The sequence below is a fragment of the Capricornis sumatraensis genome, chromosome 8 (assembly GCF_032405125.1).
Source record: "Capricornis sumatraensis isolate serow.1 chromosome 8, serow.2, whole genome shotgun sequence".
Taxonomy (NCBI): domain Eukaryota; kingdom Metazoa; phylum Chordata; class Mammalia; order Artiodactyla; family Bovidae; genus Capricornis; species Capricornis sumatraensis.
Window position 1 is genome coordinate 7,311,687 of NC_091076.1, and position 27,378 is coordinate 7,339,064.

Consider the following 27,378-nt stretch of genomic DNA (forward strand, 5'->3'; position numbering starts at 1 on the left):
TCCGTGGTACAGTGGGCATGGCAGTAGCTAGGCCTGACCCTGAGTGCCAGTATACCCCACCAGGGCATATTCACACACAGCTCAGTTATAAGCCTTCCTCAACCGCCGCGTTTGGTGGATCAGATTCTCCTGGCAACAGGTGGCCTATGTTTTGTAGCCACGGCTCTGAGCATTGTAACTGGCGTTATTGTATCATCAGGCTAACAGGCATCCAAAAGGTACTGACTTTTCTTCTTGTTTTTCACTACAATGTGAATTGGCCTCACATTTCTGGGAAACAAGAAAGGGCTAGATGATACAGTAATGAAGCTAATAATACTCGGACTTTCCTGGTGGTCCAGGGATTAAGAATCCGCCTGCCAGTGCAGGGGACATGGATTTGATCCCTGGTCCAGGAAGATCCTGGGCTTCCCAGTGGCGCTAGTGGTAAAGAACTTGCCTGTCAGTGCAGGAGAAGTAAGAGACGTGGGATCGATCCCTGGGTGGGGAAGATCCTCTGAAGGAGGGCATGGCAACCCACTCCATTCTTGCCTGGAGAATCCCACGGACAGAGGAACCTGGCAGGCTACAGTTCATGGAGCCGCACAGAGTCGGACGCGACTGAAGTGACTTAGCACACATGCACACCAGGAAGATCCCACATGCTATGGGGCAACTAAGCTGGTGGAGCACAACTACTGAGCCCAAGCTCCAGAGCCCGTGCTCCGCAACAAGAGAAACCACCGCAGCGAGAAGTCCGCACACCACAAGGAGGAGCGGCTCCAGCTCACTGCAACTAGCAAAAGCCCAAGTGCAGCAATGAAGACCCAGCGCAGCAAAAAAGAAATAAATAATAAATTTAAAAATGTAAATATATATATATAATTTAATTGAGTTAAGATGAATGAAATAGCCTAATAAAAAATAATAATACTCAGCTTTTGGTGTATTTTTTTTCAAACACAACAGAAACTTTATTTCCACAATCCATGTGAGATTTCTGAACCTGTGCCAAAGAGGCAAGACGAGACCTTTTCTCTCAGGCCTGTAACTGACATGTAAATAAACACAAATGCAAGTCCAACATACACACTGTTGACAAGTAGCTCCTAGTCCCTCTTTTAGTACCATCATCACAGCGGGATGCTCCCGGTGTCAGCAGCCCCTCAGAGGAACTTTCGGTGTATTTTATCTTGTGGCTGGGCACTGGACTAAGAGCCTGAATTACCCTCCTTTAAGCCTCAGGACAGCGCTGTGAGTTTTGTCTTATCATCATCCCCAAAATGCAGATGAAAAAGCTGAAGCCTGGACAGGTTAAGAGATTTCTTCACAATCACCCTGCTGGGAGGTGGCAGGGCTGAGCCACCACCCAGGCCGTGCTTGTCTCCGGTCAGATTCTCACCGGCGGACTTTTCCTGGGTTCGGTAGGTGGAGACAAGGGGCGGGGCTGAAGATCCTCTGGCTGATCAAGGATGAAGACTGGTTCGTTTCATTTTCCAGTCCCATCTCTCATGCTCTTCAACACCATGGGGACACATCAGAGGGATTCAGGGACGGCCACTCCACATCACTTGGAGAGAGATGTTTCAGGGCAGAACTGGCCCCTCCAGGCCTCTGAAACTTCCAACTATCACCTTTAGAACCTACCACCCCTAGAGCCGTTTCTTTCTTCAGAGCCTAGAAGCTTCCCAAAGACATTCAGAACTCAGGGAGGTGTCACAGAGCCTGACACACAGTCAGCCCTCTTTCAGAGGTATTCTCCCCATCCTCCCAGGCAGCCAGCTCCCACCTGCAGCCCATTTTGGACCCAAGTGTGTGCGCTCAGTTGCTTCAGTCATGTCCAACTCTTTGGGACCCCATGGACTGCAGCCCACCAAGCTCCTCTGTCCATGGGATTTTCCCAGCAAGCCCATTTTGGACCCCAGGCCCAGATAATAATGAAAAGAGCTAACATAGGGACTTCCCTGGTGGTCCAGTGGTTGAAACTCCACGTTCCCAACACAGGGGTTCCGGGTTGGATTCCTAGTCAGGGAACTAGATCCCACGTGCTACAAGTTTTCATGCCCAAACTAAAAAAGATCCCACATGCCACAACTAAGACCTAGTACAGCCAAATAGAAAAATGAATATCTTTTTAAAAAGATACAAAGAAAAAAGAGGCAATATATACTGAGAACTTACCGTGTGGCCAGCATCCACCAAGGGTTTCATGAATGTCAGCTGCTTTACTTCCTTTTCTGAAAATGAGGAAGGAGGCATAGAGAAGATGAAGAATTTTCCCAATGCTCATAGCAGGTATTCCAGAAAACTACCACTGTGGTATGCTGCCTTCTGAAACCTAACTTCCGTTACACAGGCTGGGGCCACCTCGTCCAGCCAATGCCCCTAAGGAAGCATCAGGAACCCTAGGTTTGAGCCGTGGCATGTCCGACTCTTCGTGACTCTATAGACTGCAGCCCATCAGGCCACTCTGTCCATGGGATTCTCCAGGGAAGAATACTGGAGTGGGTTGCCATACCCTCCTGCAGGGGATCTTCCCGACCCAGGGATCGAACTCGAACCCGCATCTCTTGTGTCTCCTGCATGGGCAGGCAGGTTCTTTACCACTAGTGCCACCTGGGAAGACCCAGTAATGTAACCTTGGCAAAGTCCTTGCAGTCTCTGGGCCTCAAGAACCCCTCTGCACAAAGACGCCCTTCCCTGATGTTGCGGCAGACAGACCATTCCTCAGGCTGAAAGCCCCTTATTGCCCTCAGGGCCCCACCCTCCTATTTGTAGACTATCTGTGGGACTCCTCTCCTTCCTCCTCCCAGGAACACCGTGTGGGTTTTGGATCAGGCCAGCCTACATTCAATCCCCATATCTTACTCACCAGATGAGCCAAGTCTAACTGTTACATCTTTCACAGCCTCGTGGTCTCAGTCCAGCCAATCAGTCAACAAACGTCAGTGCCCTCTGCGCGCCAGGTCACCTGCTAGGAGCTGGAGGCGAGGCTGTGCTTCCTGGGAGGGTGGTGAGATGGACAATAAGTAATCAAACCTGTAGCGAAGAATGCTTCAGGCTGTGACGAGGACTAGCAGGAGATTAACATGGGATGTGACTCAAAGGGCTAGGGGTAGCTATTTTAGAGAAATGCCTCCTGGAGGCAAGAACTAGAGACAAGCAGGAGTAGGCCCAAGGGGAGGCACAGAGGACCTTGCAGGCCCAAGAGCACAGGGAAGCTGCTGGAGGTCTTGTAAGCTGAGAAGGAGCATGGTTGGAATTAGGTTTCTGTTTTTGCTTTTGGCCACGCCTTGCATTGTGTAGGATCTTAGTTCCCTGACCAGGGATTAAACCCGACCTCCTGGGGTGGAAGTATGGAGTCTTCACCAGTGGGCTGCGAGGGAAGCCCTCTGAAATCAGTTTATGTTTTGGCTGTGCTGTGTCTTCACTGCAGCGTGCGGGCTTCCCACTGTGGTGGCTTCTCCTGTGGAGCACGGGCTCTAACTGCGTGGGCTTCAGTAGTTGTGGCTCTCGGGCTCTAGAGCCCAGGCTCAATAATTGTGGCCCACGGGCTCAGTTGCTCAGCGGCACGAGGAATCTTCCCAGGCCACAAATCGAACCTGTATCCCCTGCATTGGCAGGTGGATCTTTTTTTTTTCTCCCAGTCTGGATAAGATAGGAAGCCCACCAAGACTCCTCTGCCCATGGGATTTTTCAGGCAAGAATACTGGAGTACGGACAGGTGGATTCTTAACCACTGGACCAGCAGGGAAGTCTTGGAATTAGGTTTTAAAAGGTGAGTCCAGTACCAGGTGGGGGAGGGATGGGACTGGGCAGCAATGGTGGTGTGGAGACCCGTTAGGTGGCCGGAGCGATCTGCACTGAGCACAGAGGTCATGGTCTCCTTGGGCTTACAGAACTTCCATCTGGGAGGCATGCTGGTAGGTTCCAGGAAGCTGGGCTGCCTGGGTGCGGTGACACAGGAGATGCAGACAGAAAAGGTGGACAAGCTATGAACACTCCCTGGTTGGGCCGTTGCAGTGAGCCCTGCGGATCCACTCTGCATCTGTGTCCGCCAGGCCTCACACCCCAAGGCCAACCCTGCCTGCCCTGTGCCCTCCCCAGCCCCGGTGCCCGCAGGCTTCCTCTGGGGTTTGGCCCCTGGGAGGTGGGGCTGGACAGGAGGAATATGACTTCCGGAGTTCCCTCCCTGCTGGCTGCAGGAGGACAGGTACTGCTGGTGTCCACAGAAAGCCAGGCCCCCCCACCCCCCACTTCAGCTCCAGCTTCTGCGGCTCCAGTTAATGTTCATCACCCAGGTGACGGTGCCCACCGCTTCCAGCTGGGCCCCTGATAAGCTTAAGTGAAAGTGAAAGTCGCTCAGTCATGTCCAACTCTTTGCGACCCCATGGACTATACAGTCCATGAAATTCTCCAGGACAGAATACTGGAGTGGGTAGCCTTTCCCTTCTCCAGCGGATCTTCCTGACCCAGGAATCGAACCGGGGTCTCCTGCACTGCCGGCAGATTCTTTACCAACTGAGCTATCAGGGAAGCCCTGATGAGCTTAAGGAGTCTGGTAATGACAGTAAGTAAATGTATGGCGCACTCACTGCATGCCAAGCGCGGGGCTGGGCGCTGGCCTTCGTGGCTCCCAGTCACTCAGCCCCCTCAGCGGTCCTGGAACAGAGGCTGCCTTACCTCCATCCTTCTGTCAGCAGCATTAGACACCCTTGGCCATGCTCTCCTCCCAAAACATTTGCTTCTCTGGGCTCTCCAACATCACACTCCTGGTTTTCTTCCCTCAGCCTCTTCCAGCTGCTCCTCTGAGTCACTTCAGACTCTGCCTCCTCTCTCTGACCTGGGGGAGGAGACCTCCCTGGTTCTCCCTGACCCTCTTCTCCCCAGCGGATGCCCTCCTTTCCCCTGGCTGTAAATGCCCGTGTGTGCTGAGGACACTGAGCCCGTGTCTCCAGGGCAAGCATCCTGGCTGAGCTCCACATATCTGGATTGAGACGTCTCCACTTGGATGACACAAGCATCTCAAACTCTCAGTCATGTCCAATCTCAAACGCTCAGTCATGTCCAACTCTTTGCAAGCCCATGGACTGTAGCCTACCAGGCTCCTCCATCCATGGGATTTTCCAGGCAAGAATACTGGACCAGGTTGCCATTTCCTTCTCCAGGGGATCTTCCTGAATCAGGGATCAAACCCAGGTCTCCTGCATTGCAGGCAGACGCTTTACCATCTGAGCCACCAGGGAGGCTCTATCTCAAACTCAGCAAGTTGCAAACAGAACCCACACTCCTTTGTGGGTCTCCCTCTCCCCTGCCGCATTCCTCACCCGCCTGGGGGGCTCAGGCAGACACCTGGGAAGCATTCACACCACCTGCCTCTCCGGTACCCTCCACTTCACCTAGTCTCTGGATTCCACCCCCAAACACATCTCCGCCACGTCCAGGTTGTATCGTCTCTCCTGGGAAGATAGCAAGAACACCCTTCTTGCTCTGATACAGTTCCACTGCAATGAAAATAAAACTCAGGAGTCCTCACCATGGCCTCCCGCCTCCGCCTCCGGATGCTCTCTCTCTCTGCCTCCCCACCCTGTTGCTCCGCTGGCCCTGTTTCAGCTCCTGGAAGAAATGAATCTTTTTCCTACCCCCCACCCTGGCATGACAGTGTCAACTGTCCCCTCCGCAATTCCCCTCAATCCCTCAGGCCTCCTCCAGCCTTCCCCCCACGCTGGGCGGACCGCACACCCGTTAACTCCTGCTCCTCCTCCAGCTCCTGGCTTAAAAGTCCCTTTGTCAGAGGGGCTTCCTGGACTTCAGGTCTCATCACTGCTCTCGCTCCCAGCTCCCTCTTCTTCTCTGTCTTAGCACCAACCTCTGGCACAGCCTCAGTCAGGTGTGAATTGTCCTGTCGTATGTCTGTCTCCTCCAGGACAGAAGCTCCAGGAAAGCAGCAATTGGTTCTACCTGTTAACAAGTGCATGTTGGGGACCTCCCTGGTCCAGTTGTTAAGACTCCATGCTCCCAATCGCAGGGCCTGAGTTTGATCCCTGGTCAGGGAACTAAACCCCACATGCCGCAACTCGAAGTTTGCATGCTGCAACTAGGACCCAGTGAAGCCTAATTAATTAATTTTTTAAAAAGAGCATGCAAGAGGTTCCTTGTTTGTCAAATGACTGGATCCCCATTTTAGAGGTAAAAAAAAACAGGTTCAGAAAGATGAGGACTCTAACCCTAGTCTGTTTTTGCTGTGTTCCAAGGTGAGTCACACCTTACTGTAGGCAGAGGAGGGTTAGATGAGTATGAGGGAAAAATGACTGGAAAATGCTTAGCTCTGTGCCTGGCAGGTGGTGAGCATCAGTACCGCTCCCGGCCTCAGTGTGTGACCCGAGAGCCCCCTGAGGGAGTGTGGGGGCTGTCTGTACTTACACACTCTCCTATCTCCCCTGGGGACACGGGACTGCCCCCATCTTACTCCTCCAATACCTGTCAATCTGAACAGGGCCTGAGCCCACTGAGCAATTTGGGCAGGGGTCCACGAAAAAGTCTCCCTCAGTCACCCCAAATAAGCCCACCCTCAAAGTTAAAGCCATGAGCTCCTTACACAGGTGTACCTCAAGTCACGTACCTGAACCCCCTTTCCCTCAGACTGCAACCCCTGTTCCCCTCAGAGAGAGGGTATCACCCTGTCTTGGCTGTGACCCGCTCTGGAGGTACCCTGGTCGTACTCACCCCCTGCTGAGTTCTGTGAGTCAGAGACTGAATCGGGGGTCCCCCCTGGCCAGGCACCCGGTGATATGGCCTGGGCATCAGGCCACTGCAGCCCTTGAGGGCCTCCCTTCCAGACCAGTGGGCTGGCCTGGCTCCTCTCCAGCCTTGACCCAACTCAGGGCCCTTCCCCAGTCCCTGCCAGCCCCTGCCCTGGGGCCCGGCTGTGCCCCTCCCCAGCCCCGGGCCCTCAGGCATCACTCCCCTCCTCCCGGCTGTTAGCCTGGGAAGGGGGCCAGGCCCTGAGCTCAGACCTTGGCGATTCCAGAGTGTCTGAGGCCCAGAGCCAGCCCAGCCAGCCCGGCCAGACAAGGAGAAGGGGCGGGGGCAGGGTGGGCACCGGGAAGCCATTTACTGGGGGTTGGCAGGCAAGCTGGATTTCAAGCTTTGCTCTATCTACTCTTCTTCAGGACCTCATGGACTTCTTCCTGGGACCCCACTGAGGGCCTGGTGAAGGGGTACCCCCTCCTTGAGTCTTAGTGGGCAGGGGTGGACCGGTACTCATGAGAAGTGACTGAGGGGTGGTGAGACCCTCGCATGTGCAGAGGAGGCTGGGCCAGGGCTGGGAGCCCTGGGTTCCAGCCCCACCTGGCCTCCTACCAGCCGCGCGACCCCCGGGCCCGGCCCATCTTCCTCTCCCCAGCCTCGGTTTCCCACTTGGATGCTGTGGGGCGGAGGTGGGCGCGGGCCTCCCGGCCCCGCCCGGAGGAATCTGGCGGGGCGGCCAGCGGTCCCAGGTGAGGGTTCGCTGGAGCGGGCCCAGCGCGGCGGCGGCGGGTTCCGGCGGGGCGGGCATCTGGGGTGGGGACCGCCCCCCCTAGCCTCCACCCGCCCGCACACCCTCGCTCCCCCAGGCGGCAGCGACGACGCTTTAAACAGAAAAAAACTGTCTCCCTGGCCCGGGGCCAGCGTCCCAGCCCCCCTCGCCGCCGCCGCGCCGCGCTCCAGCCAGGGAAAACAACTGCTCACTTCTCCCTGCGTCCGCCCCGCGCGCTCCCTGCTTCCCGGCGGCCGCGGGAGCCCAGCCCGGCCGGGGGAGGCGCGGAGCGGGCCGGCCGCCCGGCCTTCCTCTCCCCTCGCTCCTCCTCTCCGCCTCAACTTGCTCCGGCCTCCTCGCTCCGGCCTCACGTTGGGGCCTCCGCAGGCCCCCGGCCCCGGCTCGTGGCTGGGCTCCTTCCCGGGGCAGTGGAAGTTTCTGGGCTCCCCGCGGTCCAGCCTCCATCTCTCTGCCTCTCACTGGGCCCGCGCCCGCGCTTCCTCCCATCCTGTCCCTCGCTGCCCTGTCTGCGCCTCTCCCGGGGCTCCCGGCTTGCTTATCCCCCTAGGGCGTCGGGACCATCGCCCCCGCCCGGGCGCGCCCCCCCGGGTCCTGCGGCCCCGGATGCCCAGGCCCCGTGGGGCTGCTGGCGGCCTGGCCCCTGAGATGCGCGGGGCGGGGGCGGCGGGGCTGCTGGCGCTGCTGCTGCTGCTGCTGCTGGGCCCGGGCGGCGGGGCCGAGGGGGGGCCGGCGGGCGAGAGGGGCGCTGGCGGGGGCGGGGCGCTGGCCCGCGAGCGCTTCAAGGTGGTCTTTGCGCCGGTGATCTGCAAGCGGACCTGTCTCAAGGGCCAGTGCCGGGACAGTTGTCAGAAGGGCTCCAACATGACGCTCATCGGAGAGAACGGCCACAGCACCGACACGCTCACGGGCTCCGGCTTCCGCGTGGGTGAGGGCCGGGGGCGCGGGTGGGGGGCGCGGGGAAGGCCAGCTCCCGGAGCCCACGTGGGAGACATGGCAGCGGAGGCCTTGTGACCCTGGCGACCGTGGGTTCAGAGAGCGGAACCGGAGGGCCGCGGGCCCCAGGGGCTTCAGGGGGCTTGGGAAGCTGGAGTGCTGGGGCGGGAGTTGGGAGGGTTGCGTGGAAGCCTGGACTTCACAGCTTCGGGTTGGGGTTGAGGCCTAAGGTGTGGGGTCATGCTGGCGCCCTGGATGGCACAGGCTTCTAGGAAAGTGCTGGGTTCTGAGAGGGAGTCGAGGTCGACAGGCAGGGGCTTTTGCGGGGATGCCAGCTGGCACAGGTCTCAGAGGAGGGTTAAGTATTCCCCCTAGAAACAGACTCGCTGGAAGAAACAGGAAAAGTCTTTTAAAAATGTCTTAAGTAGGGCCTGCCAGCAGTAGACACCTGCATTCCCTGGGAGGAGGAGCCAAGCTCAGGCTGGGAGTGAGGGAATTAGTTACTGGAGAGGTCTTAGAGGGGAGGGGCGTTGAGGCCTAACAAGTGGGGAGCAGGCCTGGAGGTAGGGGCTGGCTTGGGTCCTTGGTCTCTCCTTTTTCTGATGCTCCATCTGTGCTTCCCCCAGAAGCTCTGAACAGTTCCACCTCAGAGTCTCCCTCCAGCCCCCCAAACCCTGAAAACTCCAAGGGGCCAGGCCTGGGGCTCAGCGCTCCTCCCCCAGGGCCCTGTGGGCCAGGCTGGGGGAGGCATCCCAACAGTAATTACCCTCCCGGACAGGGTAATTAGGCCAGGCCCACGATGGCACCGGCAAAACAGCCCCTCTTACACACTCCTATACTCACATAGCCACTACAGATCAGATGTGGCTCACGCTTCTCATATGATGTGTGTGTGGGTCTGTGTGTGCACATGTGCTTGCACATGGCATACACGCAGGGGTATGCCCGGGCTTTGGGCTGGCACACTGGGCTCAAGTACAGGTTTCTCTGTGTTATCTTGGGTGCACGTCTGCAGTGACTTTGGGAGTGTTTATGTAAGCCTGTGTTCGTGTCAGAATGAGTCTGTGCATGTGTGTGTGTGATGAGATGACTGTGCATGTGAGCGTCCCTGGGCCTGGCCTCCCAAGCCCCCGGCCATCCTGCCCAGGCTGCTGTCTCCATCCGTGCTGCCCACATCCCTCAGGCTCGGTGCCCAGGCCACAGTGGGCGGGTGTCACCGGGAGGTCACCCTCACCGCTGTGGGTGACTCACTGGGAGGCAGGAAGGAGAGGATCCTGCCTCCCCCAGCCCAGGACACACCCCTTCTGCCCTGAGTGTCTGGCCCCCAGAGGCCGGGCAGGATGGGCTGGGCAGGGCTGGGCTGGGCTGGGCTGCTCGTAGCCAGGCCCTGGTGGCCTTGCATGTGGGCCATCCCTCTGAGGCCCTCCAGGTGTCCAGGGGGCAGCACCCCCACCTCCCCATCCTGGCAAGTGAGGGCAGTCCTGGGGGAGGGGCTGGAGAGGGGCTGGGCTTGGTGCACGAGCGCAGGTCCCCGAGGCTGGATTTCAGATGTGAGTGTGTGACAGACAGACAGACATCCCATCAGCTCCCTGAGTTCACTCCTTCATTCATTCCCCCAGCACCTCCTCTGGCACCCAGAGCTGAGGCAGAGGGTGGGTGTGATGTGAGGAAGGGCTCTCCTCCTGGGGGAGGGGCTGGAAGGATATGATGTGAATATGCACAGATGGGGACTAGGCTCTGAGTGGGCAGAAATGGCATGGGTCAAGGAAGGGAAGCAGAAGACGTGGCACGTCTGTAGGAAACAGGAGATGAGTCCTGGAGTGTAGGGTGCACATGGAAAGAGCAGATGGGGATGGGCCGAAAGAAGGTGCCTTCTGGGCCACCGAGAACAGGCAGGGAAGCTAGCTGGGAGCAGGGCTGTGACTGTGCCGGAGCTTTGCCCGACCAAGTTTCTCTGGGGGTGCTTGGGATGTGGACGGGCAGAGGAGGGGCAGGGGACATGGGGAGGAGGGAAGATGGATTATGATACATTACAGAGGCCGGAACTGGCTGGGGTGGGAGCAGGGGAGACTGGAGCCTCAAGGCTCAGTTATGAATGACTTGGCAGGCAGGGATCCCAGTGGTGGTCCAAGGCCAAGAAGAGGTGGGGAGGCAGAATGCTGATTTCTGACAGGGTCCCCTGGGTGGAGTTGCTTAAGAGAGGTCCCAGCGGATTACAGCTCAAGTTGGCAGCGGTGAGGTGTGGGCCCTGGGATGGCTGAACAGAGGGAGAGAGAGCCCAGAGAGGGCTGAATCAGGGGAAGGACTGGGGGGCAAGGAGGAGGCACCAGATAGAGACTGGGTGTCCAGGAAAGACCCAAGGGGAGGGAAAGGCTAGTCCATCACCATCATCATCAGCTGCTACTGCTTATTAAACACCCTCTGTGTACTAGGCACTGTGCAGAGTTTTGGACAGGCCTTGCTTCATTTAATAGATGGGACCGCCCTACAGATGAAGACACTGAGGCCTGGGAGGGGAAGTCAGTCGCTCAGGGTCACGCAGCTGGCACAGGGTCTCCTAGCTAGGATGCAAGTTCAAGATGCCAGTGGCCCCTAGGGTATAAGGATGTTGGGGGACCTAGAGGGTAGCATGTGTGTGTATCTGATGTGTTACTAAGGCCAGCTTCCCAGGGAGGACAGAACCAGTGGGTGGCTTGGAAGTAGGGAGGAGGGGAAGGAAGAGACAGGATGTGGGTGAGGGACTGGGTTTGGGCGCTGGCCACAGGGGTCTGCCAGAGCCCTGACCCACCTCTCCTCCCTAGTGGTGTGCCCCCTGCCCTGTATGAACGGCGGCCAGTGCTCCTCGCGAAACCAGTGCCTGTGTCCCCCGGACTTCACGGGTCGCTTCTGCCAGGTGCCGGCTGGAGGAGCTGGCGGAGGCGCTGGCGGCTCAGGCCCTGGGCTTGGCCGGGCCGGGGCCCTGTCCACGGGCGCTCTGGCTCCAGAGGGCGAGTCTGTGGCCAGCAAGCACGCCATGTATGCGGTCCAGGTGATCGCCGATCCGCCAGGGCCCGGGGAGGGGCCCCCTGCCCAGCATGCGACCTTTCTGGTGCCCCTCGGGCCAGGACAGATCTCAGCGGAAGGTACCAGGCTTTGGGCAGACCCCGGGAGGCCGAGGTGGGCGGGCACTGGAGGGGATGGGCAGGACCCGGGCGGGGCCAGCCTTGGAGGAGCTCCGCGCCGCCACCTGCGCTGCGGGGCAGCCCTGAAGCCGCCGTGCCCCGCCCCCCAGTGCAGGCCCCGCCCCCCGTGGTGAACGTGCGCGTCCACCACCCGCCCGAGGCCTCCGTCCAAGTGCACCGCATCGAAGGACCCAACGCCGAGGGCCCGGCCCCCTCCCAGCACCTGCTGCCGCACCCCAAGCCCCCGCATCCCCGGCCACCCACCCAGAAGCCCCTGGGCCGCTGCTTCCAGGACACGCTGCCCAAGCAGCCAGTGAGTGAACCCATAGACGCCTCTCAGGGCCGCCCTGTTCCAATCCACCGGGTTTGCTCAGAACTGGGGGGGGTGTCCTGCAGGTTGAGTGGGGAGAGGAGGAAAAGGGCCCGAGGAGGGAGGCCAGGTGGGGGCTGGGCAGCCTGTCACCCCTGTCCACGCTCTTCTCCCTAGTGTGGCAGCAACCCCCTTCCGGGCCTCACCAAGCAGGAAGACTGCTGCGGGAGCATCGGCACCGCTTGGGGCCAGAGCAAGTGCCACAAGTGCCCCCAGCTGCAGTGTGAGTGCCCTGGCTGGTGAGATCTCTGCCCCTCCCCACGGGGCACACCCTCCAGCCCCTCCCAGCCCTGCAGCCTGAGCCTCTCACTTCCCACCCGGGTCCCCTCAGTACCCCACTCCCCCACCCAGTGCCATCCCTTCCCTCTCTGCAGCCCCTGTGTCCTCTCCTGCCATGCTCTCCTCTCTCCACAGACACAGGGGTGCAGAAGCCAGGGCCAGTACGTGGGGAGATGGGCACTGACTGCCCCCAGGGCTACAAGAGGCTCAACAGCACACACTGCCAGGGTATGGGCCAGTTGTCACTGGGTGGGGGGGGGGGGGAGGAGGCGGGGCTGGGGTGGAACCCTGAGGTTCCTGGAGCAGGTCGCTGTCACCTTGTGGCCCTGGCCTGGAGCGACCAAACTCTCACTTATTACAGACATCAACGAGTGCTCGATGCCAGGCATGTGTCGCCATGGTGACTGCCTCAACAACCCTGGTTCCTATCGCTGTGTCTGCCCACCTGGCCATAGCTTGGGCCCCTCCCGCACACAGTGCATCGGTGAGACTCGGGGGTCCTTGGAGGTCACCAAGTATGGGTGGAGGGTAAGGCTCCAAACAGTAAGGATCAGAGGTCACAGAGGTCAGAGTGGGGTCAAGCGTTGACTGCTGGAGGAGCAAGATCTAGAGCAGATGGGGTCAGGGATCAGTGGGTTCAGGAGTTGCATGAGATCTGGAGTAAGAGGTCACATGGGGTCAGGGGTTATGAGAAGGCAGTGTCATATGAGACCAAGGGCTTGTTGAGTGGGAGGGATCAAGTCTAGAGCAGCTAGAATCAGGGATCAACGGGTTCAGTGGTCACAGAAGTTTCAGGTACTACATGAGGTCAGAATAATACAGGTTTCAGGGGTCAAATGAATTCAGGGTCATGTGGGGTCAGGGGCCACACGAGAATCAAGGCCTCTTGTGCCAGAGAGGTGAGGTCTGGAGCAGCTGGGAAGAGGGACGTGGGCAGCATTCAGGCCCAGATGCCCATGCCCATCACTGGCCCCTGCAGCGGACAAGCCGGAGGAGAAGAGCCTGTGTTTCCGCCTGGTGAGCCCTGAACACCAGTGCCAGCACCCCCTGACCACACGCCTCACCCGCCAACTCTGCTGCTGCAGCGTCGGCAAGGCCTGGGGTGCCAGGTGCCAGCGCTGCCCAGCTGATGGCACTGGTGAGCCAGGGGCCTTTGGGGCTGGGGGGCTGTCTGTGAGCCTGCCTCTCCAGGAAGGGCTCACTTGCCTGCCCCTTGCTCTGGCCACAGCTGCCTTCAAGGAGATCTGCCCAGCTGGGAAGGGGTACCACATCCTCACCTCCCACCAGACGCTCACCATTCAGGGCGAAAGTGACTTTTCCCTTTTCCTGCACCCTGATGGGCCACCCAAGCCCCAGCAGCTGCCTGAGAGCCCCAGCCGGGCACCACCACCTGAGGACACAGAGGAAGAGAGAGGTCTGGCCCGATCCCTCCTGTTTCCTGACAGTTGCAGAACCCCTAGGTCTGATACCTTGACCCTTGACCCACAGTTAGGACCTGAGTCTAACCTCTAGCTCCTAATCCCAGACTAGCATTGACCCCTGGAGTTGACACTCTGACCCCTAACCAGTGTTGTAACTAAGCCCAGGATGTCATCCCTGATCCACGGGATTTGATCATTTATTGCCCTCCAGTTCAATCCTCTGACACCAGGACACCTTTGATTTCCAGATCAGGGCACTAATGCAGCTCAAATGCTGCCTCTAGATCTGACCCTCTGACCCCTGACTCAGGGATTTGACCCTGGCTATAACCTCCCAAGCTGAGGACCTTGTCCAGCCATCGCTTCACTGACCTGTGATGAAAACATTCCCAGACATCAGGATCTAATTCTTGATGCTTGACCCAGAGACATGATCGTTGAACTCTTAGGGACTCTGACCACACATGCCCAACTGCCAATCCCAGACTTGACTCCCTTCTCCCAGCCCAACACTTAATGGCCCCATCTTCTTCCCTTCTAGGGGTGAGCACAGACTCAGTGAGTATAAGAACCCAGGTGGGAGGGGCAGGGAGGCCAAGGAGACACAGAGGGTTCATGCTACTGTCGCCCGCAGCCAGTGATTGAAGAGCATTCAGCGCAGCAGAGCCACCCGACTGTCACCACATCTCCTGCCCGGCCCTACCCGGGTGAGCTGGGCACTGCAGACACCAGTCCTCAGGGGCTGTCACTGCCGGGGAAGTTCACAGCTTAGGCACCAGGGGGCGGTGCAGCTGGTTGTGGAGTTGCCGGCCCCGTGACCTGCGGGGAGAGGGACGGCTCTCTCAGTCTCCTCACCCGCTGATGGTCGTGTGCTGCTGCCCGCAGAACTGATCTCCTGGCCCCCGCCGCCCCAGTTCCTGCCCGACTTGCCCCCGTCCCGCAGTGCGGTGGAAATCGCCCCTACTCAAGTCACAGGTAAGATTCGCCCACCTAGGTCACGCCCCAGGTAAGCCACGCCCCCAACTTAGGGTTTCTCCTTCCTCACCCCCCTCCAATCCTTCCGGAGGGCTGACACCGTCAAGGGCTTACTGTATGCCAGACCCTGGGCTGGGGGCTGGGGAAGCCTCGGCGTGTAACACTCAGACGCCTCTCTGCCCTCAACTGATTCGGGTGGTGTGATGGTCAGGCCAGTCTGAAGGCATTTACAGTCAATGAATATTTACGGAGCACCTACTATGCGCAGGCACTGTTTAGGTGCTGGGGACACAATAGTAAACAAAACAGATAAAAATTCCCTGTCCTTGTGGAGTAGACAGAGAGCAAACAGATCAATGAGTCCAAATCTAGTGTGTCTCATAAGGGCTATGCAAAAGTAAATCAGAGAAGAAGGAAGGAAGTCTGGGTGTTGAGATCATATGTAGAATGGCAATGAGAAAAGGCTTTCTGAACAGAGCTTTTAAGAGTGTTAGAAATTAACGACAAAATGTGGGAAAGAAATGGGCTAGCAGGTTGGGGAAAAGGACATTCTGGTTTGGGCAGAAGTTTGGGCAAAGGCATGGAAACATGAAACCCTGGTTTCATGGAGAAGAGAAACCACACACAGATCAGTGTTTCTGAACTAGGAGAGGGCCGGCTCAGGGAGCTTTAAGAGGCTTGGATTTGATCCCAAAGGCTGTGGGAAGTGTCTGCATGGTTTGGGGCATCATAATAATTGCTAGCTATGGCTGAACAGTTGCCCTGGGCCAGGCACTGACTGGAGAGTTTTACATACTAAATACCATTTACCTTTCTTGTACTCTGTGAAGTGGGCATGGTTAGCCTCATTTTCCAGATGAGAAAACTGAGGCTAAGAGAGGTTCGTAGCTGATCCCAGGTCACACAGTTGAGCCGGATTCAAGCCCATGTCTGGTTGGACTCCAGCCACAAGGAAGCCACCAACCTGATTGAAAACTGGAGGCTAGATGAGCTCCTAGTGGAAGGTGGCTGCCCAGGAATCTGCACAGGCTGGGATAACCCAGTGACAGCCTGGGGACTGTGGGAATGTGGAGAAAGAGGCACTTGGGGAGACTTATCAGAGGACGGGGTGTTAAGGAGCCTAGAGAGAGGCACTCTAAGTAGAGAGAACAGCTTGCAAGAACCCACTGGCCAGGTGTGTTTGGGAGGGAGTGGAATTCAGCCTGAGGCCAGGGCTGCCTGGGGCTTCCTGGGGCAGGGTTCAGGGGAGGGGCCACAAGGAAGAAGAGGTGGGAGGCAGGGAGTACTGTGAATCCTAGGAAAGAAGGTAAGGAGGCTTCCCGAGTCTGATCACCTGTGCCATCCAGGGTTCCCAGGAAAGTAGCTCCTGCCTGCCTTGGGAGGGGGAGGATAACTTCTGGAATGGGGGCGGGGGTGGGCAGGTCTCTAAGGCAAGGGGTGTTGGTTCGCTCGTCTGGAGGATATTGGTGTGATTGAGGCTACAGAGTTTGAGGTGTTGAGGTGACTCGAGTCAGAGTATAGTAAGTGGAGAGAGAAGTATCAAGGGTCCTCAACTTGAGGAGATGGAGATGCCAGGGACCTGGGATCATGGTTTGGGGCTACTTGGGATTGTGATGTTGGGGTTATCTGTGATGGAGGTGTAGGGAATCCTAGGATGGGGCGGATGGCTGTACGGAGATCTGAAATCATAGTGCGACCAGGCTCAGTTATCGGCATCGAGAGTGATGGGGTGTCCAGTTCTTCCCTGGGAATGTGGCAGAAAGTGACTGCTCCCTGCCTGCCCCCTCTGACCTGCCGCCCTTTTCCCCCGGGCGCCCCCGGCAGAGACGGACGAGTGCCGACTGAACCAAAACATCTGTGGCCACGGAGAGTGCGTCCCGGGACCCTCGGACTATTCCTGCCATTGCAATCCGGGCTACCGGTCGCATCCGCAGCACCGCTACTGCGTGGGTGAGCGTGGAGAGTGGGTGGCGCGGCGGCGGCCCTGGCTCCCGACCGTCGTCTGACGTCTCCCCATCCGCGCGCCCTTCTCAGACGTGAACGAATGCGAGGCGGAGCCTTGCGGCGCCGGGCGGGGCATCTGCATGAACACCGGCGGTTCCTACAATTGCCACTGCAACCGAGGCTACCGCCTGCACGTTGGCGCCGGGGGGCGCTCTTGCGTGGGTGAGCACTGAGTGGCCGGGGCCGGGGGCGGGCCCCGGGATCGGCGGACCCGAGGGGCTCTCCCGACCGCATGTCATCCCCTCCGCCGCCTTGCACTCCCCTCGCGCCCCCTTCCTCCCGCTCAGACCTGAACGAGTGCGCCAAGCCCCACCTGTGCGGCGACGGCGGCTTCTGCATCAACTTTCCGGGACACTACAAGTGCAACTGCTACCCCGGCTACCGGCTTAAAGCCTCCCGACCGCCCGTGTGCGAAGGTGGGGAAGACCCATCCGGACCGACGCGAGTCCTCAGCGGTGCCTCGGCCTGGGGTGGGGGCGGAGGGCCTCACTCCCGTCTCCGCCCAGCCCTGGGCCTCTCGGAGGTTTCGATCTGGAACCCAGAGGGCCCGCTTCGCCTGGTCGATCCGTGACAGAGGGAGGCCCTGCCGAGGCCCCTGAGCACCTGGCCGGCAATGTTGTTCCCAAACGAGTTTTCTTCCTTCCTTCTGCGCAGACATTGACGAGTGCCGAGACCCTAGCACCTGCCCGGATAGCAAATGCGAGAACAAACCTGGGAGCTTCAAGTGCATTGCCTGTCTGCCAGGCTACCGCAGCCAAGGGGGCGGGGCCTGCCGCGGTGAGCGCGAGGCTGGGGTCCGGGTGGGGCGGGGCTTCGATCACAAGAAGGCGGGGCCCTTCGGGAGTTGCCTCGGTGATGGGGCGGGGCTATTGGCGTGGGAGTCGGCTCCAGAACCCGGCTTCCCCCGCCCCGGGCTGGGGACCCCCACCATCCTGGAAGGAGGGTCTCCCGTCCCCTCACAGTACCCCGTCCAGTGGGGCGGGGTCCGAGGCGAGCCTTCTCCGCCGCAGATGTGAACGAGTGCGCCGAGGGCAACCCCTGCTCTCCCGGCTGGTGCGAGAACCTTCCGGGCTCCTTCCGCTGCACGTGCGCCCAGGGCTATGCGCCCGCGCAGGACGGCCGCAGTTGCCTGGGTGAGCGCCAGCCCTCCCCGCCCTGCGTCCCGCCACCTACTCGAGCGTGGAAGTTGGGGACCGGGTCACCCCATCTGTCGGCCGGGAGACAGCTAATTCGCAGGCATTTTTCCTTCACTGACCCACTCACTCACTTTCTCCGCAACCTGGCGGAGGAGGGGGCGGCGGAATTTCTAGGTAGGAAGGATCTTAAGAGGCAAGGCTTGAAGCTGCGTTTGCAAAGCACAGTTACTTGAATATTTAGTAGGAGAGATATAAAAGAAAGGGGGTGTCAGTATTGTCCCCCCACCGGCAATAATGTTTCTTATGCGTCAGGAGATGGGCTGAGGGATGAGAGTCAGAGAAACTGGAGAACCGTGGACACTGACTGTGGAGCGCAGGGCTGTCGGCCTCAGTGGAGTCTGGGTGTTTCTGGGAAACCTCAGGGGGACTGGGAGAAGAGGAGGCTTGAGTTGTCTTAAAGGATCAACAGGAGTTAGCCAAGCAAAGAAAGGAGAGAGGGAAGAGCGTGCCAGGCTCTCTGAACACCAGCAGAATGTACAGGGAAAGGAAGGTGTAAGTAGGGGGTGGGGCTGAGGCTGGCTGGTGAAGGGCAGGTCCCCACCTTCTGAAGGGCCCACCTAAGCCCTGCCCAGGAGGTTGAGCTTCACCCTGAAGGTATTAGGAGGCGCCTGAAGGGAAAGGCTACCCACTCCAGTATTCTGGCCTGGAGAATCCCATGGACTGTATAGTCCATGGGGTCGCAGAGTTGGACACGACTGAGCGACTTTGAGGAGGAGGCGGAGGAAGCATTTTAAGGGGAAGAATGACTTTTGCTATTTGTTCTAGAAAGTTATCTGATGCCCATTGTGGAGAGGGACTGGAGGTCTGGCGGAGACTCAGAACAGAGACAGTGGCGGATGTGATAATAGTGGCCTCAAAGATGGTCATGAGACTATGTGATATTAGAGAAGTATTAAAATGAGTTACCTGGGCTTGTTAACTGGGTGTCAAGGTGAAGAAGAGAGAGGAGTAAGGGGTCTCCAGGTTTCTAGTTTGGGTGACTCAGCGAGTGCCGCTCACTGGGATAGGGTCCCTGGGAGTGAGGCGTGTTTGAGAAGGAAGACATTAAGTTTCCTGTTGGACAGTTGAGTGTGTGGTCCCTGTGGGTCTCTCAGCTGGTGATGCCCACAGAGAGCGGGCGGTATAGATTGGAAGCCTTGGGCCAGACACACCCACTTGCGACTTTGGGCTGTGGAGCCTCGGGGTGAACAATAAGGGGAGCTGTGGAGCCTCGGGGTGCACACTAGGGGGCGCTGTGGAGCCTCGGGTGCACACTAGGGGGCGCTGTGGAGCCTCGGGGTGCACACTAGGGGGCGCTGTGGAGCCTCAGGGTGCAGTCAAGGAGGGTGAGTCCAGTGAGGAGAGCATCGTGGACACTGCCAGGTCGGCAGAAGGCAGGGGGTTAGAAGCAGGAGATGGGGGAACGGGGGCCCTGGGGGGCCCAGGGAGCACTAGCTGAGAAGCTGGGGAGGGCAGGCATCGAGGGCAGAGGAGGATGCGCTAAATGCGGTAGAGAGGTCCTTGTAACTAAGAACTAACCAGCGAGACGAGAAGGCGGCCTTGGCGGGGTAGCTTCTGTGGCCCGAGGAGAGGCCAGAAGACGGAGGCAGCGGGTGAGGAAGGGCGAGTGGGGTGGGGGCTGTGGGCTGAGGAGAACGGCGCAAGTCTGGACCTGCTGAAGGGCACGGGGCTCCCCAGGCCTCCCCCTGTCAAGGCCTGAGAGGAGGAGAGGGTGGTGCGGCCACGCCGAGGCTCTGGCCCAGCTGGGGGCCACAGGGAGTGGAGCGGCCCGTGGTGCTCCGCGTGGTGGCCGGCCTCAGCCGCACTCAGCACCCGGCATCCTGAGAAGCAGGCTAGGGCGCTGGCTTTGCCGGAGCAGAGGGGAGGCAGGAGAGGTGTTCAGGGGCCCTTGGGGAGAGGAGGTGAGGAGGGGCCCGGAGAGGAGAGCGCGGCGGAGGCAGTGCGAAGGGAGCCGCGTCTGAGATGCCCGGGCCTGGGGATGGCGGGGCAGCGCCCAGTCCCTTGTACTGAGAGCGAGTGGCTGGCGTTGAAGTGGAGGTCGGGGACACCGAGGGAGGGACTGTTGCATCAGAGGCTGGGCCTGGCTGGCCAGTTGGATGTTGAAAACGCCCAGGATGGAGAGGAAGAGAGAGGGAAAGGGAGAAGCGCTAGGAAGGTGGGTGCTGATGGCAGTAGAGAGGTGGGAGGCTGGGGCGGGGGCCAGGTGTCCTTCAGGAAGTGCGGGGTTTGGAAGGGGTCTGGGGTGTGGGCGACTACCAGCTCCCCCCAGAAAGGACCGCACAGAAGCGTGCTCTCAGAGCCAAGTGCCTTTACTGCACAAGCGGGAGAAATTGCTCTGTGAGCATGCAGATACAGGGGGCTTACTTACAAAGGGAGCCCTGGCAGTGGGGGAAGGGCGGGAGCAGCCGCCAGAGCAGCTGCAGCCATGAAGCCGGGGCAGACAGGGAGGATTGTTAGGTGAGAATGGACGAAGGATGGGGAGGCCTGAGCCCTTTGGAACCAGAAATGGCCCAGGGTTCCTGCCAGCGCCTGGCCTGGTCATTAGGGCACGGTGTGCCATACAGGGGCGGGGTGAGTGCCCATGCTTGTCTCCAGCTCCACCTGCCTCAGCTCTGGTGCTCCAGGCCGTGGGCAGGAGTGGGAAGAGGGGAGCAGAGACTCAGGATCACCCTGTCCTAACCCTCTGATGGCCCCTGTGCCCCACAGATGTGGACGAGTGTGAGGCTGGGGACGTGTGCGACAACGGCATCTGTGCCAACACGCCAGGCTCCTTCCAGTGTCAGTGCCTCTCTGGCTACCATCTGTCAAGGGACCGGAGCCGCTGTGAGGGTGAGGGGAGACCTCACGCTGGGGGGCTGATCTGTTCCTCCCTGTCCCAGACCATCACTGCCCAGGCCCCAACCCCAGGGGCTACTGTGAGCAAGCCCACCACTCCCATGGCCAGCCCCCATCCAGATCCAAGATAGGCCACGGGGTGTGGGCCCTACCCAGGGCTCTTCGGAAGCCTTAGGCCATGTGAGTGGGCTTTGTCCCTGAGATTCGTCACCCCTTTGATTCCCTACAGACATCAATGAGTGTGACTTCCCTGCAGCCTGCATTGGGGGTGATTGCATCAACACCAATGGCTCCTATCGATGTCTCTGTCCCCAGGGGCATCGGCTGGTAGGCGGCCGGAAATGCCAAGGTATGGAGGGATTGGCTGAGAACTCCCAAGGAGCAATGGCAGCAAGCAGTCATCTCCTAGACACACTGTTGATCTGTCTTTCCAACCATCCACTCATTCATTCTACTTTTTCACAGAAAATATTAATAACAGTAATAATGACAGTAATTAGTTGATGCTTATTACCATGCCACCTCACCCCTCAATGCATTCATCTAACAAGAGTTTCAGTTCGGTTCAGTTCAGTCAGTCAGTCATGTCCGACTCTTTGTGACCCCATGAATTGCAGCACGCCAGGCCTCCCTGACCATCACCAACTCCCGGAGTTCACTCAAACTCATGTCCATCGAGTTGGTGATGCCATCCAGCCATCTCATCCTCTGTCGTCCCCTTCTCCTCCTACCCTCAATCCCTCCCAGCATCAGAGTCTTTTCCAATGAGTCAACTCTTAGCATGAGGTGGCCAAAGTTTTGGAGTTTCAGCTTTAGCATCATTCCTTCCAAAGAACACCCAGGACTGATCTCCTTTAGAATGGACTGGTTGGATCTCCTTGCAGTCCAAGGGACTCTCAAGAGTCTTCTCCAACACCACAGTTCAAAAGCATCAATTTTTCAGCGCTCAGCTTTCTTCACAGTCCAACTCTCACATCCATACATGACCACTGGAAAAACCATAGCCTTGACTAGACGGACCTTTGTTGGCAAAGTAATGTCTCTGCTTTTCAATATGCTATCTAGGTTGGTCATAACTTTCCTTCCAAGGAGTAAGTGTCTTTTGATTTCATGGCTCCAATCACCATCTGCAGTGATTTTGGACCCCCCAAAATAAAGTCTGACACTGTTTCCACTGTTTCCCCATCTATTTGCAATGAAGTGATGGGACCAGATGCCATGATCTTCGTTTTCTGAATGTCGAGCTTTAAGCCAACTTTTTCACTCTCCTCTTTCACTTTCATCAAGAGTCTTTTTAGTTCCTCTTCACTTTCTGCCATAAGGGTGGTATCATCTGCATATCTGAGGCTATTGTTATTTTTCCCGGCAACCTTGATTCCAGCTTGTGCTTCTTCCAACCCAGCATTTCTCATGATGTACTCTGCATATAAGTTAAATAAGCAGGGTGACAATATACAGCCTTAACGCACTCCTTTTCCTATTTGGAACCAGTCTGTTGTTCCATGTCCAGTTCTAACTGTTTCTTCCTGACCTGCGTATAGGTTTCTCAAGAGGCAGGTCAGGTGGTCTGGTATTCCCGTCTCTTTCAGAATTTTCCACAGTTTATTGTGATCCACACAGTCAAAGGCTTTGGCATAGTCAAGAAAGCAGAAATAGATGTTTTTCTGGAACTCTCTTGCTTTTTCCATGATCCAGCAGATGTTGGCAATTTGATCTCTGGTTCCTCTGCCTTTTCTAAAACCAGCTTGAACATCTGGAAGTTCACAGTTCACATATTGCTGAAGCCTGGCTTGGAGAATTTTGAGCAGTACTTTACTAGCGTGTGAGATGAGTGCAATTGTGCGGTAGCTTGAGCATTCTTTGGCATTGCCTTTCTTTGGGATTGGAATGCAAACACATTTTCCAGTCCTATGGCCACTGCTGAGTTTTCCAAATTTGCTGGCCTGTTGAGTGCAGCACTTTCACAGCATCATCTTTCAGGATTTGAAATAGCTCCACTGGAATTCCATCAGCTCCACTAGCTTTGTTTGTAGTGATGCTTTCTAAGGCCCACTTGACTTCACATTCCAGGATGTCTGGCTCTAGGTGAGTGATCACACCAACGTGATTATCTTGGTCGTGAAGATATTTTTTGTACAGTTCTGTGTATTCTTGCCACCTCTTCTTAATATCTTCTGTTTCTGTTAGGTCCATACCATTTCTGTCCTTTATCGAGCCCATCTTTGCATGAAATGTTCCCTTGGTATCTCTAATTTTCTTGACGAGATCTCTAGTCTTTCCCCTTCTGTTGTTTTCCTCTATTTCTTTGCATTGATCGCTGAGGAAGGCTTTCTTATCTCTCCTTGCTATTCTATGGAACTCTGCATTCAGATGCTTATATCTTTCCTTTTCTCCATTGCTTTTCACTTCTCTTCTTTTCACAGCTATTTGTAAGGCCTCCCCAGACAGCCATTTTGCTTTTTTGCATTTCTTTTCCATGGGGATGGTCTTGATCCCTGTCTCCTGTACAATGTCACGAACCTCTGTCCATAGTTCATCAGGCACTCTATCTATCAGATCTAGTCCCTTAAATCTATTTCTCACTTCCACTGTATAATCGTAAGGGATTTGATTTAGGTCATACCTGAGTGGTTAGTGGTTTTCCCTACTTTCTTCAATTTAAGTCTGAATTTGGCAATAAGGAGTTCATGATCTGAGCCACAGTCAGCTCCTGGTCTTGTTTTTGCTGACTGTATAGAGCTTCTCCATCTTTGGCTGCAAAGAATATAATCAATCTGATTTTGGTATTGACCATCTGGTGATGTCCATGTGTAGAGTCTTCTCTTGTGTTGTTGGGAGAGGGTGTTTGCTATGACCAGTTTACTAAGCACCTAGTATCTGCCAGGTTCTAAGCTCTATACTAGACACTGAGCAATAACCCAGGGCTCCTTGCTAGGAAGATAGTCTCCCCTAGCAAGGAGCCCTGGATAAATTGATTCTTACAATTCAGAGTGCTAGGTGCCAAAAGAGGTCTGGACTAGTGATTAATTGCAACAGGGAAGTGACAGTTGTATTGGAACTTGAAGTATAAACAGGCTTCCCTAAAGTATAAGTAGATTCCCTAAGCAGAGAAAAGCAAAGGATGGTATTTACCAGGCCCAAAGTAGAGTATTTGCAAAGCACAGATATCTGGAAGCAGAGCTAGTTGTGTCTTTAGGGAGAGTAGATACCTTGGCCTAGACACAAAGCTGAGGGTGTTAGTGGTTTAGAGCAAAGGGTGATGAGACAAAGATACTGGGAGACCAGACTGAAACCCCAGATGCTGAGCTGAGAGCTAGGTCTTCATTCTGTTAGGTTTTGTGAAGAACAACGCACTGAATGTGTACACATTGACCCACGTGCACAGACCGACAGGAGTGGCTTTCCTGTTGTGTGTGCCTTGAAGTCCAAGTGGAAATTCAGGTTCTCAGCTTGTGTGAGGCCCCTGAGCCCCACCCCTTGGGAGAGAGGGGCTGGTTTCCCTCTGAGTGATTCTTTCTGCTCTTCTCCTCCCTGAAGACATAGATGAGTGCAGCCAGGACCCAGGCCTGTGCCTTCCCCATGGGGCCTGCGAGAACCTGCAGGGCTCCTACGTTTGCATCTGTGATGAGGGCTTCACACCCACCCAGGACCAACACGGCTGTGAGGGTGAGTGCCCTCTCGGCTCCCTCCTCGATCCAGACACTGCAGTTAGGACTCAGAGTTGTACCTGGTCCCACCCTCTGGAATATGAGGAACAAGAAGAAATTTCTTTTGCCTGGGAGAGCCCGGCGGGACCAGACCTGTCAGGTGGCCCCTGAATGCCACACTGAGGATGGAGCTTGGCTTTCACGTGGCAGCTCCGGGGAGCCAGGCGATGTGGGGTCACAGAGGGAAGAGGTTGGTGGGCAGTGTGGACAGGCAAAGACACGGTGCTGGACCCTGAGCTGCTCTCCCCTCCCTTCAGAGGTGGAGCAGCCCCACCACAAGAAGGAGTGCTACCTTAACTTCGATGACACCGTGTTCTGTGACAGTGTTCTGGCCACCAATGTCACCCAGCAGGAGTGCTGCTGCTCGCTGGGGGCTGGCTGGGGAGACCATTGCGAGATCTATCCCTGCCCAGTCTACAGCTCAGGTCAGGAGCCGGGCAGGCCTTTTCCCTTTCCAGAACCTCAGTTTCTTCATTTGGGACCGGATTGGGGAAGAGGGCCCCTTCCTGAGTTGGTGGGAAATGAGAGCTCCGGCCCTACGGCCAGCACACATGTGCTCAATCCTGCTCCTTTCCTTCCCCATGGCTACTGTCTCCCCGTAGCTGAGTTCCACAGCCTCTGCCCAGACGGGAAGGGCTATACCCAGGACAACAACATTGTCAACTACGGCATCCCAGCCCACCGTGGTAAGCTCCAACATGGCTCCGCCCATCTGGCTCACCCCTCTCCGCCCTCCGGTTAGGACCGCCCCATCCCTCCAGTGCTTGCTTGTCAATTGCGGGTACTGGAGTAAGGCCCGCCCACTCCCACCGACTGCCCCGCCCCTCTGCTAAGCCCTGCCCCATAACCTCCAGTAGACGTTGGGAAAAGGCCATAGACTTTTCCACCTTTCCACGGTAAGCGCCACGCCCACGTCCTCTGCTACGGGGCCTCAGGCCTGGCAGGTAGAGGGTGCGGGCGCCCACGGCCTGTCGCTCTGCAGACATCGATGAATGCATATTGTTTGGGGCGGAGATATGCAAGGAGGGCAAGTGCGTGAACACGCAGCCCGGCTACGAGTGCTATTGCCAGCATGGCTTCTACTACGACTCGAACCTGCTGGAATGCGTGGGTGAGTGCAGCTGCCCCCGTGGCCGTGGGAAAGCAGCCAGGAGACACGCAAAACCACCGACTCCAGGCCGGTTCCTACCACTCGTGCTTTTCCTCCCCTCAGACGTGGACGAGTGTTTGGACGAGTCTAATTGCCGGAACGGAGTGTGTGAGAACACGCGCGGTGGTTACCGCTGTGCCTGCACTCCCCCGGCCGAGTACAGCCCGGTGCAGCGCCAATGTCTGAGCCCAGAAGAGATGGGTGAGGCCCGGGTCAGCCCTCTGGGGAAACGGGAGGGAGGCTAGCCGAGCCAAGCTGTGACTTCCACCCCTACTCATCCACTTGCTGCCCGCAGACGTGGACGAGTGCCAGGACCCCACAGCCTGCCGCCCTGGCCGCTGCATCAACCTGCCCGGCTCCTACCGCTGCGAGTGCCGCCCGCCCTGGGTACCCGGACCCTCAGGCCGCGACTGCCAGCGCCCCGAGAGCCCGGCGGGTGAGGGCGAGGGTCATCTTGGGCTCTCCAGAACCCTGTGTGCCGCGTGGAGGCCCGGGGCCGCCGTTCCCACGAGGGTGGATTGGAGCGGGGGAGGGCGGCCCCTGCTTTGGGCTCCTCCCTGACACCCGGTCCCCCTCCGCAGAGCGTGCCCCGGAGCGGCGGGACGTGTGCTGGGGCCAGCGCGGAGAAGACGGCATGTGTGCGGGGCCTCTGGCCGGGCCCGCCCTCACTTTCGATGACTGCTGCTGTCGCCAGGGTCGAGGTTGGGGAGCCCAGTGCCGTCCTTGCCCGCCGCGCGGCGCTGGTGAGCATGCCCGAGAGGGGTTGGCCCGGAGGGAATTTGGGGGCGGTAGCCGAGGTGAATCAAAGCCATTGCCTGCTGACCGCCCCCTGCCCCTCTCAGGGTCCCAGTGCCCGACGTCGCAGAGTGAGAGTAATTCTTTCTGGGACACGAGCCCCCTGCTGCTGGGGAAGCCCGCCAGAGGTGAGTGTAGCTAGAGGGAGAGAGTCGGGTCCGCGGCCATCGCCGGGGGCAGTGTCGACGTCTCATTCTCTCGGCCCTCACAGAAGAGGACAGCTCGGAGGAGGATTCGGACGAGTGTCGCTGTGTGAGCGGCCGTTGTGTGCCGCGGCCGGGCGGCGCAGTGTGCGAGTGTCCCGGCGGCTTCCAGCTAGACTCGTCCCGCGCCCGCTGTGTCGGTGAGCCGCGCCGAGGGGGTGGGGCCAGAGGGCAGGTGGGCGGGGCGGGGCGGGGCGGGGTGGGGTCAGGCCCTGCAGAAGCCCGGCTGGGACCAGAAGCCAAGGGGTCGAACAGCTTTGGCGCCCTCATGAAGTCCTCACTTGTCACCCCCGCTTCCAGACATCGATGAGTGCCGAGAGCTGAACCAGCGCGGGTTACTATGCAAGACCGAGCGCTGCGTGAACACGAGCGGTTCCTACCGCTGCGTCTGCAAAGCTGGCTTCGCGCGCAGCCGCACGCATGGAGCCTGCGTGCCCCAGCGCCGCCGCTGACACCACCCTCGGCCTGGACCTTCGCAATCACCGAGTGGTTTCCAACCAGCACTTGGGGCGAACTCGGCCTCTCGCTGGTGCCCCGACTCGGGGCTCGGACCCAGGGACCCTTCGGGCCCGTAGACCCCTTACCCGCGCCCCATCTTCCAAGGGCGACCCTGCCGGTTCCGCCTGGCTCACAGGCAGATGTTGGGTCTGTCTGGCGCTGCCGGCCTTCCTTCCAGAGGGCATTTCCCACAAACTGATAAATCAGATCGTTTCTCTTTACTCTTGGTTTTCGAAGTAAATTGATGTTCACGTCCGTGATGGGCGCAAACTCCAAAGGGCAGCGCCAGACTCCAGCCTCCTTGGAGGCGCTGGACTGAGCCCAGCACAACA

General features: G+C 58.0%; 1 protein-coding gene across 2 annotated transcripts; it reads left to right on the plus strand.

The window, feature by feature from the left end:
• The first annotated feature begins 8,122 nt into the window (after positions 1 to 8,122).
• LTBP3 (latent transforming growth factor beta binding protein 3) lies at positions 8,123 to 27,223 on the plus strand. 2 transcript variants are annotated; one of them, XM_068976156.1, is made up of 28 exons: positions 8,123 to 8,444; positions 11,254 to 11,574; positions 11,724 to 11,926; positions 12,101 to 12,206; positions 12,398 to 12,490; positions 12,624 to 12,746; positions 13,242 to 13,400; positions 13,491 to 13,676; positions 14,225 to 14,241; positions 14,318 to 14,390; positions 14,569 to 14,658; positions 16,483 to 16,608; positions 16,693 to 16,824; positions 16,950 to 17,078; positions 17,317 to 17,439; positions 17,673 to 17,795; positions 20,565 to 20,687; positions 20,923 to 21,042; positions 24,231 to 24,359; positions 24,658 to 24,825; positions 25,003 to 25,086; positions 25,383 to 25,511; positions 25,614 to 25,751; positions 25,846 to 25,986; positions 26,132 to 26,293; positions 26,393 to 26,473; positions 26,557 to 26,688; positions 26,849 to 27,223. In XM_068976156.1, the coding sequence occupies exons 1-28, from the start codon at positions 8,123 to 8,125 to the stop codon at positions 26,998 to 27,000; spliced, it is 3,885 nt and encodes a 1,294-aa protein (XP_068832257.1). In that variant the 3' UTR covers positions 27,001 to 27,223. The 2 variants fall into 2 exon arrangements, with proteins under 2 accessions (XP_068832257.1, XP_068832258.1); XM_068976157.1 differs by lacking the exon at positions 25,846 to 25,986.
• Positions 27,224 to 27,378: the final 155 nt, after the last annotated feature.